This window comes from Nematolebias whitei, chromosome 7 (genome assembly GCF_014905685.2).
Source record: "Nematolebias whitei isolate Nwh7 chromosome 7, NemWhi1, whole genome shotgun sequence".
Classification (NCBI taxonomy): Eukaryota; Metazoa; Chordata; class Actinopteri; order Cyprinodontiformes; family Rivulidae; genus Nematolebias; species Nematolebias whitei.
The window spans coordinates 41,604,899-41,616,964 of record NC_056504.1 but is presented as its reverse complement, the minus strand read 5'-3'; the positions used below and the strand labels follow the sequence as shown (position 1 = coordinate 41,616,964).

At 39.0% G+C, this 12,066-nt stretch overlaps 1 protein-coding gene across 2 annotated transcripts; it reads left to right on the top strand.

Moving 5' to 3' along the window:
- Window positions 1-1,677: 1,677 nt before the first annotated feature.
- LOC119412552 (ADP-ribosylation factor 3) lies at window positions 1,678-7,882 on the top strand. Of its 2 annotated transcripts, none has more exons than XM_037679572.1 (5): window positions 1,678-1,713; window positions 3,887-4,124; window positions 4,215-4,325; window positions 4,416-4,540; window positions 7,240-7,882. In XM_037679572.1, the coding sequence occupies exons 2-5, from the start codon at window positions 3,977-3,979 to the stop codon at window positions 7,399-7,401; spliced, it is 546 nt and encodes a 181-aa protein (XP_037535500.1). In that variant the 5' UTR covers window positions 1,678-1,713; window positions 3,887-3,976; the 3' UTR covers window positions 7,402-7,882. The 2 variants fall into 2 exon arrangements, with proteins under 2 accessions (XP_037535500.1, XP_037535501.1); XM_037679573.1 differs by lacking the exon at window positions 1,678-1,713 and adding an exon at window positions 1,755-1,790.
- Window positions 7,883-12,066: the final 4,184 nt, after the last annotated feature.

Genomic DNA, 12,066 nt, shown 5'->3' with positions numbered 1-12,066 from the left:
TTATATCAAGGTTCAAGGTTCTTTAATGTCAATTGCATCACATGTGGTCCATGAGGTGGAACAAAATTGAGTACTCAAGATCCCAATTACACCCAAAATAAAAAAAAAGTATACAAAGAAACAGTACTTAGAATATCATATAAACTAAGAAATACACTAAACTAAGAAATACGCTAAACACTAATAGTGCAAAAGAATTTGCCCAACAACAACTTTACGAACATGAGGCTGTGTGAGTAGATGAGTACGAATGAACACAGCAGCATGAACTAAATCAACAGCATGGATAATCAGCAGCACATATCAACAATTAAAGTTGCATTACAGTGATTTTTTTTTCTTCACAGTGATAATCCTGATTAGGGATTCATGACACTAACAGCCTCAGGGTAGAAGGGGAGCGGGGCAAAAAGTGTGTGTGCTGGGTGAGTGGGATCCTTCATGATGCAGGTGGCCCTCTTCCTGCATCTGGAGGTGTAGGTGTCTGTGATGGTGGGGAAGCTGACTCCAACAGTCTTCTGTGCAGCTTTCACCACTCTCTGCAAAGCTTTTCTTGTTGTGCTTTTTATATTATGTGTATGTATGTGTATGTATATGTTATATATAAAGTATATGTTTGCTTTTTGGAGTCTTTGAAGTTATCTTAATTCATTCATTCAACCTTTATTTAGACAGGTTAATCCCACTGAGCCTCGGGGACTCATTTGCAAGAGAGATCTGAATTTTTAACAAAGAGTGATGACAACAGTGGACAACAATGACAACAATAGGCAATCAATGTGTACAAATATTTTTTTTTAACAAGTTAATATAAAATGGCAACCAAAAGGACAATCAAAAGGAAAAGTAGTGAAAAAACAGCTCGATTACGAGGTGGTGTAGAGAACAGGAACATGTCTGCATTGGTTCTTGCCAGGAACTTAACAGACATTTAAAGCCACTTATAGAGGTCAAGGTTGAGAGCTTCACATCTTTTTGCAAAATATTCCAGGAAACAGGAGCGGAGTAGGAGAAGGCCCTTTTGCCTAGTTCAGTCCGCACTGAGGGAACACTGCAAGTAATAATGTCCTGAGAGCGCACGCTGTAGCTGCACTCATGCAGAGACATGTAGGAGGAGATGTAAGAAAGCAACAGACAAAGAAGTGATTTAAAGATGAAAATGTACCAGTGAGAGAGTCTGCGTGAAGTTAATGATGTCCAGTTAACCAGTGAATACAGGGTGCAATGGTGGGTATGATAGCCATTTATGAATCTTAATGCACCACGATAGACAGCATCCAACATCTGCAGGGTGCTTGCAGGGGCGTTCATATAAATGTCAACATAGTCAATGGAGGGAAGGAAAGTCGCAGTTACAAGGCGTTTCCTAGCATTCAGAGTTAGACAGGATCTATTTCTGAAAAAGAAACCCAGTTTAACTTTCACTTCCTTTACCAAATTTCAGCTTAAAGAGAGATGCGAGTCGACCAAGATAACCAAATAGTTGTAGGAATCAAAAAACTCAATAGGGACACCATTAAAGGATGGGTAAACATGGGTAACACTTCTTGTAAAACCATCGTATTCAATAAGAAAGTAGCCATAAGTATGAACACAGTGGGACAGTTCATTTTTTACAGGGTTGTTTGTAGTCTCGCGAGATTTCATTTACTGCTGAGCTGTGCGCCGTGCAAGTCTCGTGAGACGTTTAGTAGTGGACCGCTCGGGTAAAAGGTAAGTGGGGACGCTGACCGCACCACCAACCGACGCCGTACATATCAGGAAGGTCCCAGGTTATGGATACCTACCAGGTGACAGAATAGCAGCGGGGAAACGTGTCTTGTTGTAGCCGCGTAGAGTCGGTGTTAGCCGGGCAGAAGCAGCTCAGGATGTCCGCTGCGGAGGGATGGATGAGGTGGATCGGGACGGTTCCGACGCTAACCGACACATGCTGTCGTTCAGACGCCATCAAAACCTAAATAGTGACTGATAAATGAAGTTAATTTATATAAGACTGAAAGGAAATTGGTCCGAGTATGCGCTGAGATGAAACGTCGCCGAAGCGGAGATATTTTCGATGCGCTGCTATAACAGCAGTTACGGCCGGGCACGATGGCTGCGTAAGATTACCGTAATGTATGAAACAGCTGAGGCACCGGCGCATCGGGCCCTGCTGCTCCCATTATTATTTTATTTTTTATTTATACATGTAGCCTCATTGAGTCATGAGAACTCATTTTCCAGAGAGACCTGTTTGGGAGCAGATGTTGGAGACCTTGCTCAAGGGTCCAGGGTGGGGCAAATGAGGGTGGTCTTGGGTGTGGGTGTTTCACCTTTTCCACCCACATTTTGATGTTGTCAGTCCAGGGAGTTGAACCTGCGACTTTCCGATCGCAAGCCCATCCTCTCTAACCTCTGCGCCACCGTCCCCCTGTTAAAGCTGTATTCAGTCAGGCAGCCTTGTCTTTAGCACCAAGGACAGGGTTTGTTAAAGCAAAACAGTTTTTATGGTTGAATTTACTTTGCAGCCTGTATTTTCATTCTAGCAGACTCGAGTCCTAATCAATGCATTAATTTAAACATAAAGTAACATTTGTCAGATAAAACATAACATGTATAACAGGATCAAAATGACTTATAAACATTTTATTTGAATACTATTCCTTATGGTGTGTAGTAGAAGAAGGTTCTTTTATGACAGGCTGTTGAACATTGTGAGATTGATAACTTGAACAGGGCAAAAGAAAATGAAGGGGGGGAATTCATTAAATTAATGTAGTGATGTATTAATTAACGTTCAGATGTGGGGGTTAATGGCCTTGCTCAAGGGCTCAGAGTGGGGCTAATGAGGGTGGAGGCAGGTGCAGGTGTTTCACCTTTTCCACCCACATTTTAACATCGGTCCGGGAGTCGAACCAGTGACCTTCCGATCACAGGCCCACCTTGTCTTAACCTCTGCGTCTCCCCACTCCCCAAGTTTGTGTGTTTGTCCATTGCGTTAGCAAAATACCTCATGAACCGTAACAATTACCATTTGGAGTCAGCCCCAATTCAAGATGGCCACCAAAGCAGATGCACCTTAGCAAACCCAAAACATGGCTCAGTTAATTTTACATACTGTACATTTTTTACTTAAATCTGGTATGTTGGTAGCTGAGAGTCCCTCAGCACTCTGGGCTCTACAAATTGTGCAATACTTTTGCTCAAAACTTTAGCATTAACTATTAGCATCAACACAGTCTGTTAGTTAAATATTTTACAAACTACTGGAAGATTTTTTTTGTAAAACTTCCAAATAGTTGCCAGAGCAAATTGACCGTAGCCAGCACAAAAATGGCTTTAACTCCGTCAGTTTTACAGATATCAGAGTGTACTTCGAGGACTCTCACACCTTACAGGATCTCACAGTATTGCCACGCATGAAGTGATTATAAAGTTTGACCAAAACAGCTGTAACTCCATCTCTTCTCAGCACAAGATTATTTAAGGTTAGTAAAAAGCAGTTGGTGGTAACGATAATATTAGGCCTTCTGTTCTGGCATTGTGATGCGATCATGTTAAATATGTTCAAGCCATGCCTGCTAATGTGGGACATGTTGCATGTGCTGTGGGGGCTTGGCGTTGTTGCAGTCGAACGTTTGAAGGAAGAAAAAAAAAAAATGCAGTGAGAAGCGTCTGAACAGATTGCACTGTCGCCTGGAGTCATGACGCAGACATGCATCTCTTCCTTCTGTCATGATAACTCTGCTCCCGTTATGAGTCGTGCATTTTCATAAGTAGCAAGATACAGTTTGATAAATACAAGAGAAGGCATAAGATGAATTATTTTATTTAGTCAGATTACCATTTTAATAATTCAAGTCAGGAATACACAGTCACTAAAAAGTTATGTTTTGTTTTCTTTCAGCCCCAGCAAGACGACTGATAAATAGCTGAAAGACCTGCAGCACCACAACCCAAGCCACGACACGTAGAGTTTGAGAAGCTCGTCCGAATCATGGGGAACATTTTTGGGAACTTGCTGAAGAGCCTCATAGGAAAAAAGGAGATGAGGATCTTGATGGTTGGGCTCGATGCTGCAGGGAAAACGACAATTCTGTATAAGCTCAAACTGGGGGAAATAGTCACTACAATTCCAACAATCGGTGCGTTCTTGGGAGTTTCACCTTTATTCACGTTAACGATCGATTGCAGCGCTCGTTTGTCTTATTGTGTAATGTTGTTCCTCTTTGCAGGATTTAATGTGGAAACGGTGGAGTACAAGAACATCAGCTTCACCGTGTGGGATGTGGGTGGACAGGATAAGATCCGGCCCCTCTGGAGGCACTACTTCCAAAACACGCAGGGTGATGAGAGCTTATCAGACAGCAGCCTAAAAGCCTCGCTTCCTCTTTAGAAAATGATGTATTTAACACCTTTACGTTTGGCTGTTTCAGGTCTAATCTTTGTGGTGGACAGTAATGACAGAGAACGTGTGAACGAAGCTCGAGAGGAGCTGATGAGGATGCTGGCAGAGGATGAGCTGAGAGACGCAGTGCTCCTTGTCTTTGCTAATAAACAGGTAAGTGATTAATACTGTTCTGGACTAAATACAGAAACTGCTTTGTTGTAGATGCAAGCTTTCTGTTTCTTGTTCTGTTTATTTATCTATTTATATTATTAAGTCAAATATAGTTTTAACTTATAGACCAATATATAAATGACAAAAAAATAGTTGTTTTTTTTGAAAAGGGAGAAGGACATATATCAAAATTATTGTAGCACACCTGAACATTTTCAACATTCTTGACAATTAAACACTTTGATTTGAAACAAAACCAAATATGCCTAATATATTTTTGTAGATTTTTATGTTCAAAATACAAAAAAATTCTCAAATCATGACGTTAATTAAAGCCACAATTAGGAGCTCCTTAGGGAAGGAATGTTTGGAACCATTTTTTTTTAAAGTGACATTTAATGTGATAATCAGGACCTGCATTTTTGTAGTGAAGCGTGCTTATGTTGTTAGAAAAACACCAAAAGAAGAAAGAACAAAGATATATATTAAAAGTTTTATAAAGGTATATCAAGCAAGTTAACTTTCAAGAAATGGTTCACAAGTTGTGTCAAATTTAAATAATAGTTTTCTTTTTTTTTTCAATACTGCCCATCCCAGCAAATTAATTTATAAAGAAGCTAAATCAGACCTTGTGATGCTTTTTTTTTCTTAAGTTGAAACTCAGAAAGAAATATCCCAAATTAACATTTTGGGTCAAATACTAATTCTGTTAAATATGAGAAGATTCAAACAGAAACTTCATGCCAGAAACATCTCAAACATCCAGCTGAATGAGATTTTCTTCACATTATTTCTTAAGAGTTATGAAGCTGATGTCAGACACTGACGGGTAAATCTGCAAACACCCTGAAGAAATGATTCCATCAAAAATGATGATGCAACTCCCAAGGAAACGTGTAAAATTTCTTTTTTTTCCCAGAACAATCATGTTTCTGGGACATATAATAAAATATTTATATATATTATAATTTTTCATTATTATGAAAAAGCCATTAATTTTCACTTTGCAGAAATACTTATTTCTTAGCTGTTTCTAAGGTTAAAAGATAAACCTGATCATATATTCAGTTCTTTGTACTTTATTTATTTAGAATAATTTCTCAACAAGAGTAAACTCAGAGCCATTAAACAAGACAAAATTTGAAATTTATATTAATATAAATAAAGTCTAATTCCATCCTCTTCTAATACAATTTACATGGATAAAAGTTATACGTTGTTAGGAGGAATTTCCATCGTTTTGAATGTGACCAGGATGGATTTCTGTCATCGGAAAAAATGAGGAGGGGGGCAGAAACGTGTGTTCTGTGGTGGTCTTGTTAAAGCCCTCCAATAATAAAGATACTGACGCTGCTTTCAACCAATAAAGAGAACCAGAGCCGCAGTTTGACCCAATCAGAGCAGAGCAGGGCGGGTCCTGCTGCCTGGTTCACAGTGAGCCCGGGTGTGAGCAGCAGAGAGAAACTGCAGGTGAAAGCTCACCTGCAGCAAGTCAAGTAGGACACCCCCCTGCCCTAACAGAACTGCCCGCCCCTTCAGGAAGGTGATGACATCATTAAACGTCTACGTATTAAATACAGTAGTCCCTCATTTATCGCGGGGATCCCGTACTCTGAATTCCCGCGATAAATGAAAAACCACAAAGTAGGAACAGCAGTACAAGTAGTAAGTAGTAGTTTGTTTTAATATTTATATATGTTAAATTAAATTTATTTATTTATTTATTTATTAAGGTGTTTCAAACCCTTCCCATGCTCTTGCAATATTCTAAACAATGTTTCTAAACTGTAAAGCTCTAGGAGAGCACAGAATGTCATGATTTCAGCTCCCTGCCTCGTCTGTTCTTGGCCACGCCCACTTCTCCGCTCTGCATGGAAAACAGCTGATCAGCTGCAGCAGGAAGTTTATCCTGTAGCTCTGGGCTGCACAAATGTGCAGCAGGTACTAGGTCATTTAAAATAATTTATTTTAGATAAAAATTACATGCCGATCGTGCGGCTCATCTATCAATCAGCCAACTGTGTGTCATGTCCAATCTTATTTAGAAAAAATGCGACTGAGCGAGTCCATGATAAAAGAACCACAAAGTAGCGATGGACTACTGCATATGTGTACGAACATGACCAATTCACTGCAGCCGGGGGAGATACTTGAACTGATACATCCCACCCCCTCCTCCTGCACGTTCAGCCCCGACCTCCTCGGGACTTTTGCATCTAAAATCTTAGTTTGTATTAAATGTTAATGTACTGGGAGTGTCGCCATCATTGTACAGACATTGCGCATGAGACCAAACTCCAGGTTGGAGGGACAGACATGTGCACAGCCTGTTGTTGGGTAACCTCTAAATGTAGAAAAAAAAATCCAGTCAAGATTTTTTCTCTGATTTAATCCCAGTTTATCAGAGTTAGTCATCGAATAAACAATGGTTGCTTTCAGTCTCACAAAGATGACATCATATTGATGAGATTTGGGAGTAAAGCTTGACTGGGACACCTCCAGCTGGAATATCACATTTTTATCTGAGTAACCCAGTGATGCAAAACTGATGTAAAGATTTATATATTAAAAAATAAATTGCATGAAGCAATATGACATTTTAGAGATTGGCTTCGTTTCAAGATGGCAGCAGTTGACTTTTGCTCTTCCGTCCAGTCATAATTAAACTCTGTTTCTCCAAACTCTCCCCACTTTGACAGGACTTACCGAATGCCATGAACGCTGCCGAGATCACAGACAAGTTGGGCCTGCACTCCCTCCGCCACCGCAACTGGTACATCCAGGCCACCTGCGCCACCAGCGGCGACGGTCTGTACGAGGGCCTTGATTGGCTGGCCAATCAACTCAAGAACAAAAAATAAGTGGGAGACTGGGAAAAGCAGACGCCCAAATCCAATTTTTTATTTCTTTCTCTCATCCAAGGAGGGAGGTTTGGGTTGGATTCAAAAGTTTTGATTGGTGTGTACAAAAAATGTTCAGAGTCAGGAGGAGGTCCGGTTTAGTTTTTAGTAGTTATTTTAAAAAAAATCTCCAGTTCATATCTAACTACACACTGACTAACCAGTTACAACAGACACTTGATTTTTCTCCATCCACTTGTTCTTAGGTGAAATGTTCTGTGTTGGTCTCCAGGTGCGGTGCTGAGTCAGTCTGATGTCACTTGTCTGGTTTTTGTTTCACCTCTACGTCACCCATCCAAAGAAAAGTCTCGTTTCGTGTTAATTTGTTACTTTCTTATTTCCTGCAGGGTAACAGCCATGTTTGAGAACAATTACATCACAGACCATTCACAGCAGCTTCTAACAATGGGTTGTTCTCCCCTCTCATTTGTGAGCCATACTGAGCACTTTGATACTCATATAGTGTTTAGATTTGTCTTGGCGTGTCTTTTGTGTAAGCAGCTCAGGCGTTAACGGTAAACAGCTGTTGCAAACAAACATCTCACCACTACATTTTAGGAAACTTTTTTTGTTTTAAACACTTGATTGCCTGATCTGCATGCGTTCTGCTCACATCTCCATCCTCGGAGCTGCGTTGATGTTCGTAGATTTTCCTCCGTGTTCTCACAACAGGAAGCAAAAATAAAAGTAGAAACATTTGCTTGTCAGCTCTAATGTGAGAGCAGTACGTACCGTATTTTCTGGCCTATAAGTTGCACTGGAGTATAAGTCACGTCTGTTCAAAAATGTCTAGTAATTTGGAAAAATCCATAAATTAGTTGCGTCGCCGTATAGGTTGCATCTTTTATGCGTCTCCACTGACCACCTGGAAATGTGGGCTGGTGTTGTGCCAAAAATCGATTGGCTGCCAAATGGCGGCCGCGGGAGCGTGCACGGGAGGAATTTTAACAAGAATTTAACGAGATTAACACTTAAAAACAATTGTTTGTTTGCTCGAAATTATAACAAAGGTGTGTCTTGGTTTAACTTCCTTAATAAATGCACTTTGTCAATCAAATCAGCTGCATTTCAAAAATCGATTAGCTGAAGCGGGAGCGCGCAGAGGGACGACTCGCTGTGCATTTCGTCGAAATTTAACAAGATAACCACCTAAAATCAATTGTTTGTTTTCTCAAAATTATAGTAAAAGTATGTCTCAGTTGAACTTTTACTTAATAAAAGGACTTTTAATGGTCAAATCAGCTGTATTTCAAAAGTGTTCAGTGCTCCTGGAGCACGCAGAAGGAAGAACGCTGCGCATTTCTTCAAAATTTAACAAGATAAGCACCTAAAATGAACTTTTACTTAATAAATGCACTTCAATGGTCAAATCAGCTGAATTTCACCTTGGCGGCGCAGCAAAATGAAGCTGATTTGACGGCGAATTGGACAAAGGCGGCAGACTGTGGCAAGCCGATTGTGTCATTAATAGCCAGTTTTACCTATTACACGACACAACGGTATGCCATACTACTCGAGTGCCATCTAGCAGCTGAAAATGGTAGTGTTCAATATTTTCAATGTCAGAATGAATGAAAACGGTCATATCTCTTTCAAAAATTGGTTTATAAATATAGGAAAAAAACATAAATACGTTGCTTCAGTGTATAAGTTGCAGGTTATGCAAATTAGGCTAAAAGTTGCGACTTATAGGCCGGAAAATACGGTTGGTGCACACACATTTATTTACAAACCTTTCTCAAACTGCATCCTTGTGTGTGTTAGTTTTTTTTTTTTTTACTTTTTTTAGTCTTAACAGATTCTGATGCTGTCTTTGGAAACTGCTACTGAATGTGAATATTATGGAAAACCTTCAAATGGTTTTATTTATGTTCATTTCATGTCGGTCATCTCAGTTGTCTGCGTATTTATGTGAAGGAAAGCAGGGTACGCATACCAACACGTTTGTCGTAGCTTTCTGAAACTCATCAGCAGCCGAATGACTGCATCACAGCTGAAACCAGCAAACGCTACAAACTTTACGTCTCAATAAAGCGACTTCCTCGCGCTATATACGTGGATGCCACAACTCATGCACACGCCACAGCGTCACAACCCGTACATCCACTGTTTCAACTTCTCAGTGCATGTTTCAGATCCAGCTGTTACTGTTTGTTTAGAAATTACTCGTTTGGTTTATGTGGCCTTATATTTAGTGACAACGTCAGATTCTGCTGGTTTGGTTCTGATTTTGAGTCATGTATTTATGTATTAAAACTTTACTCAGATTGTTTTTATTTTATTTTTGTTTTATTATTTTCAAGTATGCCTTCAAAAAAAGGCAAGTCATATGTGCCACACTTCAAGTTTTGTCACAGACTATTTTTGGTGTATTGATTCATAATTGGTGATATATTTTAATTATTATAATTTTGAGGTCTAGAAACTTTCATGTAAAATGTGTCTGTAAAATAATAATCAGTGTGGGGAAAAAAACATATTCTTAATGATTCATTCTGTACCGTTATAGTTACACAAGTAGATAAAAATGTTATAAAAAATGGTGAATATTTTGTTTTGATTCTGAATGCACAGAGATCTCTGGATCCTGCTGTATTACAAATAAACCCATTTTCTGTATGATCCGTCTTCAGCTGGGATTCATTGTTCACTGACAGGCAGCAAAACTACATTTTTATAGTTTATAAACAAGTTTAAAAAAGGGGCTGCTAAAAGCATTTTACCAGAAGAGGGCAGACCTAACTACAACTACAGCTACTCCAGGAAACAAACTTTTTTTTTTTTTTTTTTTTTTTGTTTATGACAAGTGATTTGAGTAAAACTCAGTGACACATTTTTACTCACACTAAAAGCTAATAAAACTTCATGACTGCACAACAATACTCTCGAGTCTGATAACTGTGTTCCTTATTCTGGGAAGACATTCAAAATGTTGTTTTCGTGTGCTGATCAAAACATTTTATATACCATTTTTTTCAGACTAAGTCACATTAAGTGAAAGAAAACCGATACATAAAATCGGTTCGAGGTCAGTAAGCACAAACAGAATTAAGACATAAAGCGCACTGTCAATTTTTAAAGAAAATTAAAAGATTTTAAGTGTGCCTTTATAGTCTGAAAATACGGTGCAGCAGTAATTTGACCATTCTTTAGTCCGGGAGCATCGTAATAAAATTCAGCATTGGACAAGATTACTATTTCACAATGACAAAAACAGGATTTATGTTTTTATTTCTACATCAGCAGTTGTAACATTTTTTTTTTACTTAAACTAATAAAAACTCAATCATACTTCAACTATGAGAACAGTGTGAACGAAACCTTTGGGACACATTTAACCCAAATAAGTGAAATGTTTTTTTACCGTATTTTCCGGCGTATAAGTCAAGTCACAGCTTTTTGCATAGATTTGTCAGTCCTGCAACTTATATGCCGAAGCGACTTATACGTTGTTGTTTTTTTCCCATATTCACAATGCAATTTTTGACTGATGCTTTAAATTTCAAAGAACTGCAATAGCAAGTCTTCCCATGTGCACTCACTTCACTCAGCTGGTGCAGGTGGAGGAACGTTGGAGAGCTCGCGTCTCTGGCCACGATGGACGGATGGCGCCGCCCAGGCGAAATGAAGCCGTTTTGACCATTAAATAAACACAACAGGTCAGTGGTGACCCATAATAAATGTGACTTATATGCCGAAACGACTTATGTATGTTTTTTTTCTCTTCATTCTGCTTTATTTGACTGATGCAACATGTACTCCAGTGCGACTTATACGCGGGAAAAAACGGTAAATGTGTCTTTTAAATAATCTTTACCAGATTAATTGTTTTGTTGCTTTAAATCTTGTTTTTTTCCACACAAGTTAATTGATTCAAGTTGATAGTTTTCAATTCTGAGATTTTTTTTCTGTTCCTTTTCTATCATGAACGAGTTGATGTGTTTGCGTCAGTCTCGTGATTATTGGTGTTAAAAAAATTTTTTTTTAATTTCTTGAGACATCTGTAGGCACAAAGGGAAGTCATCTTTGTGTTAATTTCTGTAAAATCTGAAAGCAATTGTTTCAGACATTTAAGCGGGAAAAGTGAAAAGCTTTTTTTTTAAGCAAATTTTGTTTTTGTTTGTTAGACGTGACAAGGTAGTAAAAAAAGAAGATGTTTGTGCTGGAGGTGGACAGGAGCTGCAGGCAGAACCAGTTTCCATAGAGCTGTTCGTCTCGCTCGTCTACTTTTACACAGAAGTTGTTTTTTTCCAAGTTAACATGTCACGCAAGCCAGAATCCACAAAATTGCTGGTTGTTTTGCACAAGTGCCCAAAGAGGTTAGTTCTAAGTCCAGCAGTAAATCCACACGGCAGCAATAAAACAATGATCTTACACCTCAGGAGGTTCAGCAGAAAAGGAGTGGAGGGGTTAAAGTCTTTGTGCCATCAAGCATCAGGGAGGCTGCTTCGGTCTGTGTTCTGGAAACATGTTTTTAAAAGATAAGAGATGAACAGACTCACCTGATTTAATGATAAAGTCAGTTTTGCATGAAGAGGAAGAAAAACAAGCTGATTAGTGAAGACGCAGTGATTCGGGTTTAGTCAAATTTAAAAGGTCTGAACTGTAGCTTTTTATGGTTTTAAG

What these genes read in the sequence shown, in the direction of transcription:
- LOC119412552 (XM_037679572.1), top strand. Translation starts at nt 3,977, where the DNA reads ATGGGGAACATTTTTGGGAACTTGCTGAAGAGCCTCATAGGAAAAAAG. An exon ending in CTACTTCCAAAACACGCAGG is followed by an intron (nt 4,326 to 4,415) that starts GTGATGAGAGCT and finishes TGGCTGTTTCAG; the next exon opens with GTCTAATCTTTGTGGTGGAC. An exon ending in TTGTCTTTGCTAATAAACAG is followed by an intron (nt 4,541 to 7,239) that starts GTAAGTGATTAA and finishes CCACTTTGACAG; the next exon opens with GACTTACCGAATGCCATGAA.